This window comes from Drosophila willistoni, assembly GCF_018902025.1.
Source record: "Drosophila willistoni isolate 14030-0811.24 chromosome XL unlocalized genomic scaffold, UCI_dwil_1.1 Seg141, whole genome shotgun sequence".
NCBI lineage: Eukaryota > Metazoa > Arthropoda > Insecta > Diptera > Drosophilidae > Drosophila > Drosophila willistoni.
This window is the reverse complement of record NW_025814052.1, coordinates 286,953-310,810: the sequence shown is the minus strand read 5'-3', so window position 1 is coordinate 310,810 and position 23,858 is coordinate 286,953. Positions and strand designations below refer to the sequence as shown.

Genomic DNA, 23,858 nt, shown 5'->3' with positions numbered 1-23,858 from the left:
TGTATTTTTTGTTGTTTTCCTTTTTCGGGGGCAACAGCCGGGGCCAAGCATTAACCAGACATAACATAAACCATATATGGATACAAAATTAGGATTTTAATTTGACAAAAGAATTGAAGAAGAGAACAAAAAATATATTAAAAGTTACAATTTGAGGTATCTTAGAGGCTACTACTTAATATATTTATCCATGAATTTCTTATGAAAGTCAGAGCGTAGTGCATCATTGACAAAATGTGTCTTCTTCTCAGGCACAGAACGGGCACAATTCTTGAACACAACGTCATCATCCCAGCGACGTTTCACTTTGAGATCGGCACCCATGCCGGAGGCACGACCCGCTGCCGAGGCCTGGACCCCGGGCTCATAGTTGATTAACGGATTACCTGATAAAATATTTTCCATACGTATCCGTTCATCTTCCTGCTTCTTTTCAGCCTCACGTCTAGCCGTTTCCTGCATACGCTCTTGTTTGATCTTTTGCAATTCCGCCAAAAGGGCAGCATCATCATCATCGGAATCGCTATCCGAATCGGAGCTATCATCCACTGCTTCATCGGCATCCAAATTTACGGCCTGTTGTTGTTGTTGTTGCTGCTGCTGTGCTGCCTGACTGTCCAGTTTGGTTCGCTTGCTACTGCTACTGCTGCTGCTGGTATTGTTAGCCTCAATGGCCTTGCGCACAATGGAGGGCAAAGCCTTGCCCGTGCTAGAACCAGTGCGGGCATCACGTTCGCGCTCCTCCAGCTCCTTGCGAAAATCACGGTTGCGGATTTCCTCGCTAGTGCCTTGTCCAGTTTCTCTGTGGAATTAATGCAGCATTGTTGTTAAACAAAAGTCTCTATAAATTGCACATCACTTTCTTACCTGTATTTTAGTTTTGTGTGTCCAGGTAAATCACGACTGGAATATTGTTTGCTCAATGCGCTCAAATCCTTCTCGCCACGCCCAGAACCACCACGGGCGGGATCAAATGTGGGACGGGCTGCTGTGGTCATTTTTGGTTTATTTTAAACTGTGCGAATCTTTTATTAAATTAATTATAAATTTTAATACGTTTTTGTTCTATGTTAGCTTGTGGTAAATAGTGTGGCCATTCGACAGTTGAAATATGCATGCCTTAATGTGACCGCAGTAGCACAAAACACAATAATACAAAAAACAATAAAAAAAAACAATATAAACGATGCACACTCAAATCTTTTAAATGAGGTATATCTATTTTTTTTAAATTTCTTTTTTACACAGTCAATTGTATCTCGGTTTTTGATTGGTTTTTCTCCAAATTAAAGCATACGCCACTGCAGTGTCATATGGGCATTGCAGTAAAAACTAAAATCTGGTCACTTTAAAAAACAGCAAACTGATGGGCGCGCGACTACCTGTGCCACTGTCGAGGTAGCAAATATAAATTTATCACATTTTTAACTAATAATTGTTGCAAATTAATGCAATTTGTAGAATTCCCCTAATCCCCATACCCTCCAAGGCTAGTCATGCTATCGAATTTACGTGGTCGGAGTGGACAACTGTTGCGTCACAGTATCCAAAGAAGATGTAGAACCGCAGCCACTAGTAGTAGTTCCAGTCTGGAGCATGGACAGCGACAAGATAAGACAACGTCCACAGAAACTGACAGCCTGACCATTGGAGATATAACCGTACGATTAACTAAACCGCAGCATCCGCACTTGGTGCCACAGCAATATGGTAGGTAAACATACATAAATATTGGATGATAAGATCAAAGTTCATATTGCTTGTGCATCTCTCCCCTGATCCCCTCTCAGTTCAGTACGCACCAGATGGCACCCTCCAGCTAACACAATCGGCATTACACCATCTTCGTTGGATGCTACAGAAGGATGCACTGAAGCAGGACATGTTTCTTTTGGGCCAGCCCGGACCACTGCGTCGTCAGTTGGCCATGCAGTATTTGGAATTAACGCAAAGGGAAGTCGAATATGTGGCCCTAAGTCGAGATACAACCGAAAGTGATCTAAAGCAGCGACGTGAAATTCAGGATGTTTATGCCCAACCGGGCAACACAAGGGTTAAAGGAGGCGGAAGCTTTCACCTCGCGCCGCTCTCCCGATGGTGCCCATCGCTCTCCCCACGAAAGAACTCCCCACACTTCGCTCCAAGCGGGGCTTGGTGCCCTGCTCTTAATTAAGCTAGTTTTAGTGTCAAACTTACAAGTGAATAAAAAAGAACATTGAAGTGAGATTGCTGCAGTGCCCAATTTCTTGAAGGAAGACATTTTAAGGAAAAAATTCATTTAGCTGCCTACTTAGGAAATTCAACCCCCCTACGAATACATTTGGTCCTTCGAGCCGGATACTAAGATCCTCTCGAACCACTAGCATCGGTGGAATTTCATCCATATTTCAAGCTAAGTAATTTTTTTGCAAATTATAGGTATATGAGTACATGTACATGCCTCCAGCATCCGTACCCATACTCACATACATATAATTGTTGCCATTGATTCTCCTAATCCAAGTAAAAATTACTTTCGCGCAAATTTTTCCTCCTCAAAGGAGAGAAAATTTTGGTCCCCAAATTTTCATACATATATATGTGTCCAGTACATAAGGCGCCATATTGGTTCGCCCACTTCAAGTTTTTTCCTCGCACTTTGGCATATATAGGCCAAGTATATAAGGCGCCATATTTTATTTGCCTATTTCCAATATATATTTTTTCGCAATTTCAAAAAAATATTAACACATATGTATGTATGCAGTGAATCAAACCTACGAAAAAAGTGATCTCCTACATATAAGATATATATGTATATGCAAGCAGAGTGTGTGAATGTGACAAAAATTACAAACATATCCAGTGCTACATTAAATCCAAAAATAAAGGTTTTGTGCAAATACAGTCCACTCCTGGGAAAAGTGTGCGCGCAGTGAAAGGTGGTTTTCAACGAAGAGAAGAAAATTTTCAATACAAATAATAAAGATTTTTAAAAAAAAAAAACGAAAGTGAACCACCCTCTCACATATAAAAGCCACACTTAGACATTTCTGGTGACCAGACACCCTATAAAGTTGGGGGCATATCGGTTAGACACAGCAAAAGAAATCATATTAAAAAAAAAAAAAAAAAAAAAAAACATTAATTTATATAAAGAAATCCGATCCATTCACACCTCTGCATATCGCCATTCCATATTTTCATATTTAAAAAAAAAGAAAAAAGAGAAAAAGAAATTTTTAAATACATATATATATACTCCAACATTTTACATATCCATACACATACATATATATACATATTTTTCCATACATAAAATTTTACATATATATATACATATCCATACACATACATATATATACATATTTTTCCATACATAAAATTTTACATATATATATTCATATCCATATACATATACATATTTTTTCCATACATAAAATTTTACATATTGATTCCCATATACATATCCATACATACATACATTCCACAAAATTTCTAATTTTTTCGCACACAAATATATTTTTCCACCACCGCGAACAAATCCCGCTATCCCTTGCAGCCTATATACATACATACATACGAGCATACATAAGTACCGCTTAACTGCAGTATACCAGCACAGCTGCAAGCTCATGTGCCAAAGACCGGCACAAAGCAAACGACCAAAAGTAGCTGTGCTGTATACCCTAGGTTGGCAGGCACTTTGTGGGGTATATAGGTTGAAGGGTCACGTTGAGGAAAAAATCGAATAATATTTAATTGGTAAAAATTTGTGTTCCGCGTTTTTGTTTATTCTATTCCCACGCGTTCCAAGTCGTATTTTTTGGAGTTATATTTCAATTCCAAAATATTCCCACGTGCTCCAAGTCGTATTTTTGGAGTTACATTTCAAGTCCAAAATATTCCCACGTATTCCAAGTCGTATTTTTGGAGTTACATTTCAAGTCCAAAATATTCCCACGTGTTCCAAGTCGTATTTTTGGAGTTATATTTCAATTCCAAAGTATTCCCACGTATTCCAAGTCGTATTTTTGGAGTTACATTTCAAGTCCAAAATATTCCCACGTGTTCCAAGTCGTATTTTTTTGGAGTTATATTTCAATTCCAAAGTATTCCCACGTGTTCCAAGTCGTATCTTTGGAGTTAGATTCCAATTCCAAAGTGTTTCCAAGCGTTTCAAGTCGTATCTTTGGTTCTATTGCAATTCCAAAGTATTCCCACACGTTCCAAGTCGCATCTTTGGAGTTATATTGCAATTCCAAAGTATTCCCACACGTTCCAAGTCGTATCTTTGGAGTTAGATTCCAATTACAAAGTGTTTCCAAGCGTTTCAAGTCTTATCTTTGGTTCGATTTCAATTCCAAAGTGTTTCCACCCGCTCCAAGTCGCATCTTTGTAGTTATATTTGAATTCCAAGGTGTTCCAAGCCGTTCCTAGGGTTTTTTGGCAGTGTTCCAAGTCATTCCAAACGTACCAGCTCGTTTTCTGGTTTTTTTTTCAATCTATTTCAAGGCGTTTCAAAGCCGTTCTTCAAGTGGTTTGGTAGTGTTCCAGTTTTTCCCAAACGTTCCAGTTCGTCTTTTTGGCTAATTTTCAAGCCGTGCCAAGCCAGCTCACCACTTTATAACCGCCACTCTCTGGGGTTATGAGCACGAGCCCGTCAAAAGACGAGAAAGCAGCTGAGAACACTGCAGCCCCGAGCAAATCCTCAATTGCTGCTCCAGGTCAGCGCCAGAGGAGTACCAGCCCTACTACTCCTCCTTCCCGAGCATTTCAGACCCTCTCTAGTCCACTAACTCTCAAGTCCGCACCATCGAGCACGACCTTTCAGCAAGCCACGTCAGAGCCACGACGAGCAAGCCAAAAAGAGGTCAAATCATTGGTACCACTTCCACAGATTTTGGTAACCGCCCCAAGAGTCACTCGGTCCGAGACCAAAAGGGTTTTAGCTGCTTCCACCATGGCTTTGAAGAAGTTTGGTTCCATTTGCGATAAACTAAGTCAGTTTGAAGTCGACAACCACGTCACGTCACTGTCCGAGGTCAGCGTATTTACGCTCCAAGTCCGTCGTGATCGAGTTCAAGCGTTGTGGGAGAAGGTCGAGCAGGAATATGAGAAATGCGAGGCACTCATAGATGGTAAAGACGATAACTCTGAAGATTTAGCCATCCAAGCTAAATATGACAAATGCTATCAAGTTTACGAGCGATGCACGGCTCGATTAAACGAGCTTATCCATGAAAGGTCTGCTCCGACTCCTCCGAACCGTCATGCGCCTACCTCTGCACCAGCAGAACGAGGCTGTCGATTGCCACCCATTGACACAGAAGTCTTTACGGGAGATTATTTAAAATGGCCCACGTTCCGTGACTTGTTTACAGCCATCTACATAAGCGATTCGCGAATTTCCCCTGTTGAAAAGCTGTACCATCTCCTAGCGAAAACGAGGGGTGAAGCCAACCTCATTGTAGCAAAATTCCCGCTTACAAATGATGGTTTTGAAACGGCATGGAATGCACTTAAACAGCGTTTCGAAAATAAGCGACTTATCGTGAACAGCCAATTCCGAGCACTTCTTGACCTGCCTCAAATTTCCCATGAGTCCGGAAAAGCATTACAGGATCATCAGAATGCTCTGCAGGCATCCATTCGCGCTTTTGAGCACTGTGGCCTGCCAGTAACCACTTGGGGAGGCATGTTCGTATTTTTCTGTTCCATCAAATTGCCAAAGAATACCCTTTCATTATGGGAGCAATCTCTGGGAGACAAGACTGCCATTCCAGAGTGGCAAATGATGGACGATTTCCTCACTGAGCGGTTCCGTACGCTCGAAGCGGTGGAAAATACAACTGCAATGGCTATTTCGGTTCCCACATCGAAACCTCCACGAAATCCGATTCCAGCCACCCGAAAGGCTAATACATTTGAAGCCAAGGTGACCACCAAACCAAAATCCTGTGATCTCTGTATGAAGGAGAATCACCCGGTGCGTCGATGTCCCCGCTTCCTTCAGATGACGGTGCCAGAGAGGGTGGCATACATAAAGAAAAAGTCCCTTTGTCTGAACTGTTTCGCAAGAGGACATCAAGTAAAAGATTGTCCGAGTCAGCACAATTGCTTCACGTGCAAGGGGCGTCACAATACGCTCTTGCACAAGGACGCCCGACCGGAGAATAATCCAACGTCGGTCCCAGCTCAGCCCAGTTCGCACAATATTGTCCGGACTTACTTTACCTCTGAGGCAAGGTCCTCACGAGATAAGTTGCTAGGTACAGCGATCGTGGACTTTTGGCACAAGGGCACTACTTATGCTTCACGGGCGCTATTAGACCCGGCTTCTGAAGCCAATTTCATATCCGAAAGAATGTTCCGACTCATGAAGTTACCATTCCAAACTGTCAGGGCCGAAGTGACAGGCATTAACGGAAAGGTCAATAGAACCTTGAAGGTCTGTCACATAAGCATTCGGTCATCGCATGGACCTCCAGTCCAGATCGAGATAGAAGCGTTTGTCTTGTCCCAAGTTGCTGATGATTTGCCGTCATGTACGATAGCCCAAGCCACACTGGAAGGAATGCCCAATATTCCTCTAGCCGACCCCTCCTTCAGATTAAAGGCAAAGATCGATCTACTCCTTGGCATTGATGTAATACCAGCGGTGACTCTTTCCGGCATCCAGACCGAAGTGTGCGGATCTTTAATGGCTCAAGAGACGAGATTCGGTTGGGTCATTTCAGGCCCGTTGCAAGGGGTCCCCGTCAGTTCATGTGCCGCGTTCACCACGAGGGTCGCAGTTAGCAGAGAGGAGGGACTTGAAACTCTTCTCACAAGGTTTTGGGAGGTGGAGGATCTACCGGGCAAACCGGTAGAAGATTCTGACTCTGTTTGCGAGGTCAATTTCCAGAAGACCACAAGAAGAGATGTTGCGGGGAGATATACGGTCTCACTTCCGTTTCGAGATCCAACCAACATCAACCTTGGTCATTCCAGACCAGGGGCATTGGCTCAGTTCCTAAAAAACGAAAGCCGACTCCTTAAAAATATTCCGGCAAAAACTGAGTATGACGCCGTCATCCAAGAATATTTGGACTTGGGCCACATGCGTCAGGTTCCATTTGACGGCACTAATAACAATTTTTATTTGCCACACCATGCGGTTTTCAAGCCCGACAGCACCACAACAAAGGTACGGGTAGTTTTTAACGCCTCTAGCAAGTCCACCAACGGAGTAAGTCTCAACGACATACTTTACCCTGGTCCGGTACTTCAGTCCGATCTCACTACTCAGATTCTCAAGTGGCGTTTTTTCCGAGTAGTTTTCAATGCCGACATCACAAAAATGTACCGCCAAATTATGGTCGATCAAATCCACACGCCATTTCAGAGGATCCTGTTCCGAAATAAAGAGGGGCAACTTGGTGATTACGAGCTGAATACCGTCACGTTTGGCATTAACTGTGCTCCGTTCTTAGCCATCCGAGTACTTCAGCAACTCGCAAGTGATGTACAATCCAAATTTCCTTTGGCTAGCGATATTATCAAGTCCTATATGTATGTCGATGATGTCCTGGCAGGGGCTCATAATGAAACAACGGCAATCGCAATGGTCAATGAACTTCAAGACGCTCTTGGTTCAGCTGGCTTTCCCTTGCGCAAGTGGACATCGAATGTGAAGAGCGTGCTCAGTTGTATTCCAAAGAGTCATTTACTGAATGCTGATTTCCTCGACATCGAAGAGGCCAGCACAGCGAAAACACTGGGAATCCGATGGAAAGCGACTACGGATGAGTTTTATTTTGTCATCTCACCCCAAGATGTCAAGTCAGCTTATACTAAGCGAGAAGTCCTCGGGCAGATCGCCAAGCTATTCGATCCCGCTGGCTGGCTGGCTCCCTTTGTGATTCAAGCCAAGGTGTTTATGCAAGAGCTCTGGTTACAAGAGCTAGGGTGGGATGATCAATTGCCCAGTGAACTCCATCACAGGTGGCAGGATTTTACAAAGAGCTACTCCTTCCTTGACCAGATCCGAATTCCACGATGGGTTCTTCATGACCCAAATTCCGACATCCAATTCCATTGTTTTTGCGATGCGTCACAGCGGGCTTATGGTGCCGCAATTTACGTGCGCGTTAGCAATGACCAAGGCATATCATGCTGCCTTCTTGCAGCGAAATCTAGAGTCGCCCCGGTTAAAACGGTTTCATTGCCCCGCCTTGAATTATGCGGAGCTACACTTTTAGCGGAACTGGCAGCTGCAGTTCTTCCGCAACTTCCAGTTGATAATGCGGAGGCTTTTTATTGGTCAGATTCCACCGTCGTACTGTCGTGGTTAAATAAGCCACCCTGCACATGGACAACGTTTGTCGCAAATCGGGTAGCAAAGATTGTGACGGCAACAAATGACGCCCCATGGAATCACGTTCGTTCAGAGGACAACCCAGCAGATCTCCCTAGCCGCGGCCTGAGTGCGCAGGAATTGGTACACAAGGATTTGTGGTGGCACGGCCCACCATGGCTACGGGAACCACAAGAGTCCTGGCAGCGAGCGACACCACTCCCACTAGACACTGCCTTGGAGAAGCGGGTAGTGAAGGTCCACGTCGCGATCGCTAAGCCAGCCAACGAGATATTATCTCGTTTTTCCAATCTGGCACGTGCCTTACGAGTGATAGCATATGTGATCCGTTTCGGCAGAAGGTGTCGTAAACTGCCAAACGATTACTCCGGGGAGGTGACCTCTAGCGAGATCAATCAAGTACTCCAGGCGTTGATCCGAGTCACTCAGCGTGATTACTTTCCGACGGAACATCGGTGTCTACAGCAGAAGAAATCTCTGCCCACGTCTAGCACCATTCTCAATTTGAATCCTTTCATTGACGCATCAGGTGTGATCCGAGCATGTGGGCGCGTGCAACAAGCAGCGGCCCTTAGTTACGATGAGCGTAACCCCATTCTGTTGCCAGTAGTAAGTCCGTTGTCCCGGCTGTTGGTGCTTTTCACGCATCAGATCTCTCTCCATGGGGGCAGCCAACTGGTAGTCCGTCTCATCCGACAGAGATACTGGATTCCAAGACTGCGGAATCTAGTAAAATCGGTGGTCAATTCATGCAAAGTCTGTGTGATTTATAAAAGAAGGCTGCAATCACAGCTAATGGGCACCCTTCCGGCCCAGCGAACTACTTTCGCACGTCCTTTCACGACCACCGGTATAGATTTTGCAGGTCCTTTCGACATCAAGAGTTTCACCGGCCGCGCTTGCCGCATATCAAAGGGATATGTGTGTGTCTTTGTTTGCTTTTCCACCAAAGCCATTCACCTTGAGGCAACTTCGGATTTGAGTACCGAAGCATTTCTGGCAGCATTCGCTCGCTTTGTATCGAGGCGAGGGTGTCCCCAGCAAGTGCAGTCCGACAACGGGAAAAACTTCGTAGGTGCATCCAGAGTGCTTGAAAAAGATTTCCTAAATGCTACCCAGCAGAAAATATTATCCCACTACAGCCATCAGAATCTGTCCTGGCATTTCATCCCTCCCGGGGCACCACACATGGGAGGGTTGTGGGAGGCTGGAGTTAAGAGTTTTAAAACTCTGTTCTACAAGGCCACTTCCAACCAAAGGTATACTTTTGAAGAGTTCTCTACGCTGCTGGCTAAGGTAGAGGCGTGTTTGAACTCGCGGCCGATTTCTCCTATGTCTGAAGACCCCACCGACTCTTTAGCTTTGACCCCAGGCCATTTCCTAGTTGGCGGTCCATTGCTATCCGTGACGGAACCTGAAATCAAGGATCAGGTACCGTCTATCATTAACCGGTGGCAGCGTCTGAAGGCCGTGAGTCAGCATTTCTGCACCCGATGGAAAGACGAGTATCTGAAGGAGCTACATAAGCGCAATAAGTGGCGATTCCCTTCTAAAAATCTTGAAGTGGGCGATCTGGTGGTACTCAAAGACGACAATCTTCCATTTAATGAATGGCGTCTCGGGCGAATCCACCAGACACACCCTGGCAGTGACGGCAATGTCCGCGTCGTCGAACTGCTTACCGCTCGCGGTATTGTGAAGCGTCCCGTCGCAAAGTTGATCTTTCTTCCTCCAGAAGAAAGAATTCAAACCCATTACGTAAAACTACAGTAGCGTCCAGCACTTGGTCCTTCCTCCCAAGGAAGAAGGGCCGAGCTGCCAGTAGTAATATGTGTTTTATCGTCCTACATTAATCCGCTTTCTTCATTATTTGTCCCGGCAGCTTCCTGATATTCGTCAACCTAGATCCCGTTTCCATGGCTCCGAGACCGCGTTCAGTACAGGCATCGAAAGAGGAGCGCAGATGTTCGCGAGGAACTGAGTCCTTCCGTTGCCGAGTCTGTCGCGGAATCCATCCTCTGAAGCGATGCCGTCGCTTCCTGCGGCTGAACGTGGAGAAGAGGATGAGGGCAGTGCTGGCGAATAAGTACTGCGCCAATTGCCTGGCCCACCAACATTCCGGAGGAAGCTGCTTAAGCGGTGATAAGTGCCGAATCTGTGAGGAGGATCACCACACGCTGCTTCACTTCCATGAACAGCCACGTCGACGCACTCCAAGCTCCGTCGTACGCCGAGTCACCCCCGAGTCCTCCAGACGAAGGGTCGCGCCAACGCCAGCCTCCGATCCGAAACTGACCTTGACCACACTGCTGCAGCACCGCAATCCGCATCTGATGCCCACGGCGATGGTGCGCATTGAGACGGAGGGAAAAACCTTCGACGTGAAGGCCCTGGTGGACCCTTGTTCTGCGGTATCGTCGATGGCGACGTCATTGGCCACGGCCTTCAAGTTGACAGCCGTCAATATAGGGGCAGAGAAAGCGGTGGCAGCAGTGATCCGGTCCCCAATCAGTGAAGGATGGCGATTGGAGGCGATCCTGAAGGTGGTCGATGGCTTGTGCTGCCGCACTCCAAGCGCTCCGGTGGACCCACAGATCGCCAAAAAGTTTGAGGGCATCGTCCTGGCGGATGAGACGTTCTACCGACCGTCGTCAGTGTCTCTGGTCCTGGGCGCGGATGTGATCACGGAGGTCATGCTAGAAGGGAGTCTACCTGGGGTTGGCGGGCGGCCGATTGCGATGCGCACAGTTTTTGGCTGGACCCTGTCCGGAGCGTGCCATTAAACTGCCTGGGTCTTGCACTCCTGCAAGGGGGGGAGCATGTTTATGCCCAACCGGGCAACACAAGGGTTAAAGGAGGCGGAAGCTTTCACCTCGCGCCGCTCTCCCGATGGTGCCCATCGCTCTCCCCACGAAAGAACTCCCCACACTTCGCTCCAAGCGGGGCTTGGTGCCCTGCTCTTAATTAAGCTAGTTTTAGTGTCAAACTTACAAGTGAATAAAAAAGAACATTGAAGTGAGATTGCTGCAGTGCCCAATTTCTTGAAGGAAGACATTTTAAGGAAAAAATTCATTTAGCTGCCTACTTAGGAAATTCAACCCCCCTACGAATACACAGGACAAGGCTGCAATCTATCATGATCAGGGAGCGGTAAGAGCTGCCCTAAATGGTCGTGTCCTGATACTCGATGGTGTGGAGCATGCCGAGCGAAATGTTTTACCCATTTTGAACAATTTGCTGGAGAATCGTGAAATGCATTTGGAGAATGGCAAATTTCTAATGGCACCCGAGCGTTATGACAAACTTCTTGAGGTGCATAGTAACATTTCCCAGACATGTGATGAACATATTTATAATACCTTTTGCACTTACAGAGTCACACCCGCCAGCAGCTAGAGGAATGGGGTTTGTTACGCGTCTCAGAGCATTTTCGGGTGGTGGCTTTGGGTCTGCCAACACATAAATATAAGGGAACACCTTTGGATCCACCACTAAGATCACGCTTTCAATCGCGCAATGTGGAGTCTCAGACATTTGGTGAGCTGCATGATGAACTAAGCCAAGTGGGACCTCAAGTGCCTAGCGAACAGTTAAAGAAGCTTCTCACTTTTGCCTTAACACTCCAGACAGCAGATCAAGATCTACATTTGACGGACTTTCCAATGCATAATTTACGCCTGGGCGTTCAAATGATGGTCAGTATATACATATGTATATAGGACGATAAGTAACCCAAATTTCAATTTTATATCATTCTCATCTTGATTTTGATTTCCCAGCAAGCTAATGCCAATTTGAGTCTTTACGATGTAATCACCACCATCTATCCGTATCAATCTCTCTTGAAGCCCGAACAAAAGAAACGTTTGACAGAGCTTTTTAAGAGTCTTCAGCTTCAACAGTTGCCTGGCCAAAATGTGCAACAAATTTCAAGTAGCAACAGTAAAGAAAACCCAAGCGAAATACTCATTCAATTGGATGAAGTGAAATTATCATTGCCTGGAGGTCAAACGCCTCATAGTGGATCTAGCCAGTTTGTGGATTTGCCACATCAGCGTCAAGCTTTAGCTTCCTTGCTGCAGTCCTATGCCGTGGGAGATGTCTGCCTGCTGGGCGAGAAGGGTGTGGGCAAGTTAACTTTGGCCAAGGAATTGCTACGCCTGCTCAATCAAACGGCAGAGCCCATGATGTTGTACGAAGACATGACCTCAAGAGACTTGGTGCAACAGCGCATCACCAGTCCAAAGGGAGATACCATTTGGCGAGATTCGCCCTTGGTAAGGGCAGCCAAAACGGGCTCAGTGGTCATATTAAATGGCCTCCATCGTCTGCATAAGAGCACGGCCACTGTGCTACAGCGGTAAGCGTAGAGAGTTGCATCTCTTCATTCCATATGATGATTCATTATTCAATTTCATTTAGGATTATTCATGATCGTGAATTGCAATTGTGTGATGGTTCTACACTGCTCCGGCGTGATCGATATGAATCCCTGCTGGGGCAGGGATTTACCCCCGAGCAATTGACCCAGCAAGGCTTGCTGCCCATGCATGAGTCATTCCGCATTGTTGCTCTGGCCGAACCACCTCGTCAGCAGATCAACTGGCTCACCCCCGAGATGCTTAGCTTGTTCCTCTATCAAGAGTTGCGTCCCCTACATCAAAGCGAAGAACACGAGCTGCTGTCCAAGCTATGCAATAATAATTTGCCAGAATCTATGGACAAGATCCTAGAGTTGGCTCAACTTTTGCGTACGTCACATGATCCTTTGCTTACTGCACTGGCTGGAACCCTGTCCACCAGACAACTAGTGAAATTAAGCCGTCGTCTGAGTGCCTATCCGTCAAGTGGTCAGAGCCAGCTCAACGAAATGTTGCAGAACACCTTCCTAGCCAGATTTATGCCAGCCTTGTCGCGCGCAGCCTTGGAGCAGGCCATGCAACAGGTGGGCATACATCCCAGCAGTGCGAAAAGTAGCAAGGCGAGTGATTTCCATCGAAAGATCTCCATAAACGATGAAGTCCTTAGGATTGGAGAGACGCAATTGAAATTGCCGAAATTGAATCAGAATGATCAGTCCAAAGTGCCTAGCACTTTGTTCTATGAGATGCCACAGCATGTGGAGCTGTTGGAACGACTACTGCAGGATTATCTGATTGGTGAGCATTTGCTTCTGGTGGGCAATCAGGGTGTTGGCAAGAACAAGCTGATCGATCGTCTGCTAGAGCTAATGCAGCGACCACGTGAATATCTGCAACTGCACAGAGACACCACTGTGCATAGCCTTACCATGCAGTCGACATTGAGAGATGGCCAGGTGGTCTATGAGGACAGTGCTCTAGTTAAGGCAGTCAAATCGGGTCACGTCCTGGTCGTGGATGAGGCGGACAAGGCTCCCGTCAATGTAACCTGCATTCTGCGTACTCTCGTGGAAAGTGGCGAAATGGTATTGGCCGATGGACGACGCATTGTGCCTCATGGTGCCAGTTTGTCCTCTGCGGATTGCATTGAAACCCATCGCGATTTTCGTCTGATTGTGCTAGCGAATCGGCCAGGTTTTCCATTTCTGGGCAATGATTTCTTTGCCGCTCTGGGTGATGTTTTTAGCTGTCATTCAATCAACAATCCCGAACCGGAATCGGAAATCTATTTACTCCAGCAATATGGACCCAACGTGCCAGTGCGGACGCTGCGTATGCTGGTCAATGCATTCGGTGAGCTTCGCAATCTAGCCGATGAGGGTCTACTCAATTATCCGTATTCCACTCGTGAGGTGGTTAGCATTGTAAAGCATCTGGAACGCTATCCCGACGAGAATATGTCAGAATTGGTGGGCAATGTTCTCGACTTTGATCGTCATCAGCCGGAGGCATTGCAGCAGGTTACCCAAGTGCTGGCCAAACATGGCTTACCCATTGAGGCTTACGCCAAGGGCGAACTCCAGCTGCTGCGTCAGAAAAAGAAACTCGAGGCCTCTGTGAATCGGCACAGTGGCCTTGGTGTATCGGGTCCAAAGTTTGGTAAAATCGATCCCAAAAACGAACCTCATGTGGGTGGAAACACTTGGGCTGGTGGCAGTGGGGGCCGTGACACAGCCGGTTTGGGTGGCAAAGGTGGTCCCTTTCGACTGGACAAGGGCCACAAAGTCCATCAGCTAAGTGACGAGGAGAAAAACGATATACCCGAAGAGATTAAGAAAGCGGCCAGGGAAATGAATCGTAAGGCATTTGAGGAGAAATTAAAAGAGATCAAAATGTCGTCGCATGACCATCAGCTCTATGCTCAGTTTAGTGAGCCAAATCGGAGACAAGTGCAACAGCTGAAAGCCATTCTAGAGGCTATGCAGACCAAAAGCAAGGAGCGCCAGTGGCAAAAATATCAGACACATGGTGATCTTGATGACACGCGTCTTGTTGAGGGCATTACGGGAGAGAAGAACATCTATAGACGGCGAGCAGAGGCAAATCCTTGGGCGGATCATTTGCAAGAGAAACCCAATCGCCTGAAACTAATTGTCGATGTATCCGGCTCTATGTACAGGTAACTCTGTCTTCTCCTCACATTGAACCTATGTATGTATTCACATTGTTTTTACAGATTCAATGGCTTCGATGGCAGACTGGACCGTCAGCTGGAAGCCGTCGTCATGGTCATGGAGGCTTTTGAGGGTTTCGAAAAGAAAATTGTCTATGATATTATTGGTCATAGCGGTGAGGGATGGGAAATTCCCTTTGTAAATGCTGGAAAACCACCAAAGAATGACAAGGAACGCTTCGAAACCATTCGCATGATGCATGCGCATTCCCAGTTCTGTTGGTCTGGCGATAGTACAGTGAAAGCGGCTCGTGAAGCTTGCACTACCCTGGCTGCCGAGGACGATTATGAGAATGCTATTGCTGTGATCCTTAGCGATGCCAATCTATCACGCTATGGCATTCCACCCAGAGAACTGGCCCTGGCCCTTAAACGTGGCGAGCCCAAAGTCAAGGGCTATGTCATCTTTATTGGCAGTCTGGCCGAAGAGGCTGATGAGTGAGTTGCATTTATCCATGAATCTGCCGTCTAGCAATTTCATTCCTTTTATTTTTTATTACAGAATTAATGCTGTAATGCCCGCTGGCCAGAGTTTTGTGTGCATGGATCTTACCAAGTTGCCTCATATTCTTAAGCAAATTTTTACCTCGTCCTTGATATAGTGCAATTCACACAGAATAAAATCAAATTTAAATATATGTATATAAGATATAAACTAAGTAAAATAATTCTGTGTTAAAATGTCTTCCTGTTAAACAAAAAACAAAAAAAAAAAAATTGTTATCTATATAGTCTCAATTATGTTTGTACATAAAATTAGATGAATTTATATGTTAATCAGAACCATTTGGTAGGCAATAATATATTGTTTTTACCTTACAATCGAACAATGTTCAAGTCATTCGTAGGTTTCAATCAGGTAACCTTTGGTTTTGTGTTAGTTAATGATTTACCTGATGGACGCATGGCCTTAAACAGTTTTAACATCAATTTTAATACAGAACTCTTATTTTTTTTAAGTATGTATGTCATAACTGTTTAATACATATACTACAAATCACAAAGTTAATATGGACTTTGTTGGTGTTTAGATTATATAAAATAAGCTAACATTAAGCCAATTATAATATAGAACGAATGGAAATGTATGTCAATGTTAAGTATGTAACCCGATTATAGATATCGATGGCTCATCAGTCATAAGTAGATCTGATATGGTCAGCAGTAAACAATAAAGACCTAGTTAATCAATAAAAACGTACTTTGCTGACCTAACACTATGCACTGGTGAGCTCGCTATTTTGTACTATAAAAGAAATGCATTATTCTTAGTAAGATCAGATACCAATTGTAGCTACATCGGGTGTGCATCGCTGTGTCTTTGGCCCCCATCTCTACCTTTGTAATCTCACTCCGAGGTCCACCCAATTTATGTGTTGGTTGCGACAACCTTTAGTCACTGGTTTATGTGCTAGTGCCAAGATATATATATAAATAAATAAACATTTAATAACTTCAAGAAACACTAACGTCTTTCATTGAACATTTTGGTGACCCCGACATTGGCGGCTCCAAGTTAAAAGAATAACAGACTTGGTGAAACCGTCATCAAGCGAGAACATTTGGTCAACTCAGGCGACCAATCTCTCAACAAAAAGGAAACTGGTCAACTAGGCGACTACTTTCTTTGCACGCTTTGGACACGACAATCCTAAGCGAGGGCACAAATTGATGAACATCTCACATCAATCTGGGGTCCCGACTAAAAACATCGCAATTGATTAACTTGGCAATCATTGCGTAGCCACCTTGGCGAATAAAAAAGATTTATTGGAAAACTAGGAGTTGGTTTTCCGCAACGGGGTAGCAGTGCATACCCATTGAATAAAAGTTGATCAACTAGGCGATCACTTTATAAAAAACATTTAACAACGATTTGTGTCAACGAGGCGACCAAATCATAAAAAGTTATTTTTATATAAAAAATAAAGTTTGATCAACTCAACTCTGTTGCATTCCCTGGCGTCAGCAATATCTGACCTAGTTAACTCGGTCAGTAACCCAGGTAGTACGCACGAGTATAGATTTTGGCATTGATCAGCAATTTTTTAAACAAAGAAAAGAAACTCAAAAAATTGGTTTCACTGTCGTGGCAGTTATCAGTGTAAAAGAATAGGTATATTGGAAATAAAAATAAAACTATTGTTAAAACACTAATCAAAAGGCAACTTCGATTTATTTCTTATTCTTATTTGTGCTACACTTGACCAATTTTAGGAACGAGTCGGAGCGTTCCCTGTCTTTGACAAAATAAATAAACTCCCATCGGGTCAAGTACTAGTACAGATAAGCAATTACATAAGAATATAAAAGAACATGGAGGAGTTTTATAAACAGCAGACAGAACGAGGAGAGGCAATCCAGGCCTTTATTCGGAATACCAAAAAAGATTCTTTCGCCAGGAAAACGAAGCCATCTTATTTCGAGGAGAAACTTGAGCTCCTGGAATACATGTGGGAGAACTTCGAGAAAAGTCATCAGGAGTTGATGGACAAATTAAATAACGTGCCAACTGAAGATGACTACTTTGTAACGGACTATTTCAGCAAAATGAAGACGGTTGTATCTAATATAGTGGAAGATTGGAAGGACCATTTGGCAAAAATAAAGCTAGAGAGGCAAGCTCGCCAACGAGAGGAAGAGCGAGTCATGATCAAACCACTGGTTCGTAAGCAAAGTGCTCTGCTGGAGTCATTGTCCAGGACATTAAGACAAATTGTGCCTGAAGATAAAATGACTTACAAATCGGTAGTCGACAAATTATGGATACAAATTGAAGAAATCCATTATGAGATTCATCGGCTAGCTGAAAATCCAGCCGAAGCCGGATACAATATAGCTACTTTTGTGGCCGCAGAAAATACAATGCTGAAATTCTGTGTGGCACCAGCAGAAAATGTAGTGATACAATCACCACCTGTATTGCAATCGATACAATCATTGCAACTACCCAAAATTCCCATTCCAAAATTTGATGGGGATTATCTGAAATGGCAACAATTTCATGACATCTATAAAAAGGTGGTTCATGAGTCAAATGCATCCACGATAGAGAAAATGTGGTACTTAAAATCAAACCTTTCTGGAGAAGCAGAAAGATTGATACGGCACCTGGAATTAACAGAAGCCAATTACAACACTGCTTGGTCAGTGTTGCAGGAACGTTTTAATAACAAACGAGTTCTAGTAACAGCCATACTGGCAAAGCTGTTTGATCACCCAAATGTGGGAAATGACGCAGCTTCTATAAAGAATTTGCATGATAACATTTTTGAATCATTGCAAGCCTTAAAAAATGTAGGCGTCAATTTGGAATCGTCAGATGCTGTCATAATGTTTCATATGACAAGAAAATTGGATAGATTCAACCACGCACTATATGAGCAATCTCTTTCCAACACAAGGGATCTGCAGGAAGTAAAGGACTTCCTATCCTTCTTGGAACAGCGCTTCCTAACATTAGAGGCGATTGGGAAACCAAGAAACGAAAATCGCAGCATTGAAAAACCAAGTCCAAGGAAGACATGCGCAACAGCATCTGGGACAAACAGTACCCTGTGTGCTTTCTGCGAAAGAGCAAAGCACAAACTCTTCCAATGTGAAAAGTTCAAAATCAAATCCGCAGCAGAGCGGCTTAATTGGGTGCAGAGACACAAATTGCGTGTCAATTGCTTCAAGCCGGACCATATGGCAAAAAATTGCTCTTGGAGGGGATGCTTTAAATGCGATAAAAAACATAACACAATGTTGCATTTAGAAACAGGCAACCAAATTGCTACATCTGCTTCTGCAGCTTCTGCGTATGGAATTGGCAGAAAATACACCCTGTTGGCAACGGCCAAGATAGTGGTAAAAGGGATCAATGAAAGGAAAGGAGAATTTCGAGCACTCCTGGATAGCGGCTCTCAAGTAAATCTCGTCTCAGAGAGACTGGTAAAGAAGTTATCGTTAAAAATTAGCGAGACTCATGTGCATATAAATGGAGTGGGTGGTCAACCACAGATAAGCAAGGCGCGAGTAAGCTTGGTTGTAAGGTCAAGATACAACAAGTTCGCAATGCTAGTTGAGGCATTTGTATTGCCACACATAATAGGTGACCAACCCACAGAACAAATAACGCAGAAAGTCACATTACCAGACAACATTCAATTAGCGGACCCAACATTTGATAAACCCGGAAAAATTGATATGCTGTTGGGAGCTGATGATCACTATGCTATACTGCTACCAGAAAGGAGACGGGGCAATCGAAACCGTCCAACATTACAAAACTCAGAGTTTGGATGGATTGTTGCTGGCAGAATTAATATGTCAACGTCAGCTTCAATCACATGTATGGTAGGCATGACGAATCCAGAGGAATCACTGGAAAGATTCTGGCAGCTAGACACACTAGAGCCAATAAAAAGGTACAGGAGTCCGGAGGAAGAGTATTGTGAAAAATTCTTCCTCGATAACCTACACACGGCGGCGGACAATCGACTAATTGTAAAGCTTCCATTTGCTGAAGAGGCGTCATCTCTTGGAGAATCTCGGGAAGTAGCCATAAGAAGATTCATGTCATTAGAGAGGCGAATGAACCCTGACATAAAAAAGGAGTATGTAAAATTTATGTCAGAATATGAACAGCTTGGACATATGAAGCAAGTAATGGTAGAACAAATTCCCAAGAACCATTACTTTATACCGCATCATTGTGTACTAAAACCAGAAAGTACCACCACCAAGCTTAGAGTGGTATTTGATGCATCATGCAAAACGTCATCAGGAAAATCACTGAACGACATTTTATATCCTGGACCAGTACAGAGTCAACTCTTCTCAATTCTTCTGCGGTTCAGGACCCACAAATATGTGTTTACGGCAGATATTGAAAAAATGTATCGTCAAGTTTGGATAAACCCTGCCGATCAATTCAATCAGATGATTGTGTGGAGAGAGGATCCAAGTCAAGAACTAAAGTTTTATCGTTTAAAAACGGTGACTTATGGAACCACGTCAGCCCCATATTTAGCGACGAAGTGTCTGGAATATTTGGCACTGAAAAACATTGAAAAATTGTCGTCTGGAGCATCAGCATTAAAAAATGACTTTTATGTTGATGATTGTCTCACAGGAGCAGACAGTTTACCAGAAGCCCTGCAAATAAGACAAGAGCTTCTAGAAATCTTGAAACCTAAGGGTTTCAACTTACGAAAATGGTGTTCAAATAGCAGTCAACTTCTAAAGGAAGTTCCAAAGGAAGATACGATTGCTGACATCAATCTCGGTGACACACTGGAACAAACAAGTGTCAAAACATTGGGAATCATATGGGCACCCAAAGAAGACCAATTATGTGGAAAGGCTCAAAGACATACAAAAGGAATAACCAGACGAGTGGTGCTATCCGAAGTCGGTCAAATCTTTGATCCTCTAGGACTGTTCGCACCGGTAGTGGTAAGAGCGAAAATGTTTCTTCAACATGTTGCTACCGAACGAATTGAGATGGATGGTGACCTACCGCCGTATTTGGAGAAGCAATGGGAAGCTTACCGAGAGGATGTACAGGCACTAAACCACATGAAAATTCCAAGGCATATTTTTGATGGCAAGGTCCCCACTACAAAGGAATTGCATACATTTGTTGATGCATCAGAAAAGGCGTATGGTGCGGCAGTTTATGTCCGATCAACCTATAAAAATGGCCAAATTTCGGTCAGATTGTTGTGCGCCAAGTCGAGAGTGGCTCCCCTGGAAAAACAGACACTGCCCCGGCTGGAACTATGTGCAGCTGTACTTGGAGCTGAACTCACGGATAGAGTTCGACAGGATCTCCAATTCGGATCAGAAAGTGTGGAATCATTCCTCTGGTCAGATTCAACAGTAGTACTCTCGTGGATTAATTCACGGGCATCACATTTCCACACGTTTGTAGCTAATCGGTTGACAAAAATACACGCAGTATCACATCCAAGGCAATGGCGGCATGTGTCATCAGCGCTCAACGCAGCTGATGTTCTGTCTCGAGGCATATCAGCAGCTCAGCTTAGCACACATACATTATGGTTGTATGGACCACTATTTCTGCATGGACCACAACGTGGCTGGCCAGCACCATTTAAGCCTACAGAGCACACGATGGATACCGCTGAGAAGAAAACCAAGGTATTCAGCATGGTGACTGCCACGGCAAACAAGAAGAGTGAATGGATATATACGGTAAATCACAGAAATTCGTTTTACCGGCTACAGCGAATAGTGGCGTATGTGCTACGGTTTTGTCACAAGCAGAACAGGAAACCAACGGCTCAGTTAGAGTTGGAAGAGTTGGACCAAGCACGGAGAGTGATCATTAAGCAAATTCAAGAAACAGGATTTACATATGAATTACGGCACTTAAAGAAACGACCTGATCAACCGCTAGATCGCAAAAGCACGGTGGCAACGTTGCCACTAATACTGGATGAAGATTCAATCATACGAGTAGCAACTAGGCTACAACAAGCACCAGTATCAACGGAAACAAGGAATCCATATCTCTTGCCGTATAATGATCCGGTGGTAAAAATGATGCTACGGAAACTTCATGAAGAGAATCTTCATTGTGGACATGAGGCACTACGCGGAATAGCTCGGCAACAGTACCACATCATTAAGGTGAAACCGATGGTCCGGAATGTGATCCAGGGCTGCGTAGTATGCACCAAGTACCGGCCGCAGTTCTTTAAACAAGTCATGGGTGACTTACCTGAGCATCGGGTATCTCAGAATAGACCCTTTCTCAATGCCGGAGTAGACTATTGTGGACCATTCTGGATCCACCATAAGGTTCGAGGAAAACGTCCCGACAAAGCCTACATTGCAGTATTTGTATGCTTTGCAACCAAGGCAGTACACTTGGAGTTGGTCGGAGACCTGTCCACCTCCTCATTTGTGGGCGCGCTTCAGCGCTTTATTGGGCGCAGAGGAAGATGCCAGACATTATACTGCGATAATGCAACAAACTTTGTTGGAGCAAACAACCAACTTAAGGAACTGACCGATACAATACACTCAGAAACGGCAGCAGGTAGTATCAAGGAATTTTGCAATCAAAAAGGAGTGCAATTTAAGTTCATACCACCACGGTCTCCACATTTCGGAGGATTATGGGAAGCTGCGGTAAAGTCCGCTAAGCATTTACTGTTGAAAAACGTATCGACAGCAAACTTAACGTTCGAACAACTGTCTACCATCATTGTCAATGTTGAAGCAGTGCTGAACTCTCGTCCGTTAACGCCAAACTCAGACGATCCCAACGACTTAACAGCTCTAACCCCAGGCCACCTATTGATCGGAGAACCATTAGTAGCCCAACCAGATGCAGAGCCAATAACACAGCGATCGATTCCAGAGCAATGGGAATTAGTGCAACGGCTTAAGCATACATTCTGGACACAATGGTCTCAAGAGTACCTACAAGAACTGCAGGGTACATCCAAGTGGAAAAAACCATATAACAATGTCAAAGAAGGCATGATGGTAATTCTAAAGGAGGATAATGTGCCAATTTTGCAGTGGCCAATTGGACGAATTGTTAAACTATATCCAGGCCTGGATGGATACGTCCGCGTGGTAGACGTTAAAACAGCCAGAGGCACCTACAAGCGGGCTATCCATAAATTGGCCCCCTTGCTTAGAGAGACGGCGACAAAACGTAAAATCGAGGCAGATGACACAGAATCGAATTCCCAAAAAGACCCTGGTATCGAGGACAACGCAGAACCAAAAACAAAAAGACGCTTATCGATCGGTCTGCCACCGTTGGCAATGACGATCTGCCTAATGCTGTTATTATTGCCTATAGCATTTGCTCAAAGAACTAATATAACTCGATTCAACCCCAAACCAGGCATATACTATGAAAGTATTGGCACAGGAAGGATGGCAACGTCTGACTGGACTATTGTGGCATTCTACGATCTCGAACCATATTGGGCCGACCTGAAGACATTTTCAGACGGAGTAGTAAAGGTTGGAGAAATATGCGTGTTAATGAAGGTTCCAGAGGCATGCACCGCAATGCAGAGGCACTTCGAGCATGTCAACTCAGAGCTACGGACAGGAAATGATCTCCTTCACATAGAACGCCAACGACGATCGCCCTTAGATATAATTGGGAACATTGCGAACGGCTTATTTGGTGTGCTGGACTCAAAGTATGCAACAGAGATGTCAGGCACCATACGAAAGGTTAAATCAAATGAAGATTACTTATTGAACTTGCTGCAAAATCAGACATCTGTAATTGATTCAACGATAAATATCATTAAGCGAGATGAAGCCACAATTGAAAATCAGATGAAACTAATGGAACAACAAATGAACGACATGACCAAGGTCCAGGACAATGCAGTAAAGGCATTGCAATGGTATATCACGCTAACTACTCAGATGACAGTTATTGCAGGGAATTTGCAACGAATTCAAACCGAAATTTCCCGAGTATTTACAGATGCCCATCATAGCAAAATAAGCCCGTTACTACTATCACCAGGCCAGCTTCGGGAACATCTGAACCAACTGAAGAAACATCTTCCGTTTGGTTTGGATTTGCCAGTTCCAGATAACGACGTCTTGCAATTATATGGCTTAATGAAGGCACAAGGCACAATCGCAAACAATCATGTGATATTTAAGGTCACATTTCCATTAGTGGCAACGCAGGCAGTGCAACTGTATAACCTGGTACCCATTCCAGCAATTGGAACTCATGGGATTGTAATCATGAACATTAAAATTCCCATCATTGCTGTCAACAAGGAACAGAATCAATACATTGGGCTCTCAAGAGCCGATTTGGAACAATGCCATCAGCTCAACAACGAGCAATATATTTGTTTTGATAAACAAACGACGTTTTCGGGTAATAGCAACTGTGAGTTCCAGCTATTCAAAAACACAA

At 44.4% G+C, this 23,858-nt stretch overlaps 3 protein-coding genes across 3 annotated transcripts; 2 read left to right on the top strand and 1 right to left on the bottom strand.

The window, feature by feature from the left end:
* Positions 1 to 75: 75 nt before the first annotated feature.
* Positions 76 to 1,109, bottom strand: LOC6649288 (protein CWC15 homolog). The gene is made up of 2 exons (XM_002070958.4): positions 868 to 1,109; positions 76 to 802 (listed from the first exon to the last, which is right to left on the bottom strand). Exons 1-2 carry the CDS (start codon positions 996 to 998, stop codon positions 172 to 174), a joined length of 762 nt encoding a protein of 253 aa, XP_002070994.1. The 5' UTR covers positions 999 to 1,109; the 3' UTR covers positions 76 to 171.
* A 247-nt stretch (positions 1,110 to 1,356) lies between these two features.
* On the top strand, positions 1,357 to 15,962 carry LOC6649287 (von Willebrand factor A domain-containing protein 8). Its single transcript, XM_047011319.1, has 9 exons — positions 1,357 to 1,398; positions 1,462 to 1,710; positions 1,791 to 2,023; positions 11,456 to 11,650; positions 11,713 to 12,033; positions 12,118 to 12,698; positions 12,761 to 14,878; positions 14,936 to 15,370; positions 15,435 to 15,962. Exons 2-9 carry the CDS (start codon positions 1,497 to 1,499, stop codon positions 15,532 to 15,534), a joined length of 4,197 nt encoding a protein of 1,398 aa, XP_046867275.1. The 5' UTR covers positions 1,357 to 1,398; positions 1,462 to 1,496; the 3' UTR covers positions 15,535 to 15,962.
* Positions 2,177 to 11,194, top strand: LOC124460465. Its single transcript, XM_047011320.1, has 2 exons — positions 2,177 to 2,396; positions 10,221 to 11,194. The coding sequence occupies exon 2, from the start codon at positions 10,255 to 10,257 to the stop codon at positions 11,119 to 11,121; it is 867 nt and encodes a 288-aa protein (XP_046867276.1). The 5' UTR covers positions 2,177 to 2,396; positions 10,221 to 10,254; the 3' UTR covers positions 11,122 to 11,194.
* Positions 15,963 to 23,858: the final 7,896 nt, after the last annotated feature.

Excerpts from the sequence above, each read along its gene's own strand:
- LOC6649288 (XM_002070958.4), bottom strand. The coding sequence starts at position 998 with ATGACCACAGCAGCCCGTCCCACATTTGATCCCGCCCGTGGTGGTTCT. Across the intron at positions 803-867 it reads CACACAAAACTAAAATACAG|AGAAACTGGACAAGGCACTA; the intron begins GTAAGAAAGTGA and ends TTAATTCCACAG.
- LOC6649287 (XM_047011319.1), top strand. The coding sequence starts at position 1,497 with ATGCTATCGAATTTACGTGGTCGGAGTGGACAACTGTTGCGTCACAGT. Across the intron at positions 2,024-11,455 it reads AGCAGCGACGTGAAATTCAG|GACAAGGCTGCAATCTATCA; the intron begins GATGTTTATGCC and ends ACGAATACACAG. Across the intron at positions 14,879-14,935 it reads GTATCCGGCTCTATGTACAG|ATTCAATGGCTTCGATGGCA; the intron begins GTAACTCTGTCT and ends TTGTTTTTACAG.
- LOC124460465 (XM_047011320.1), top strand. The coding sequence starts at position 10,255 with ATGGCTCCGAGACCGCGTTCAGTACAGGCATCGAAAGAGGAGCGCAGA.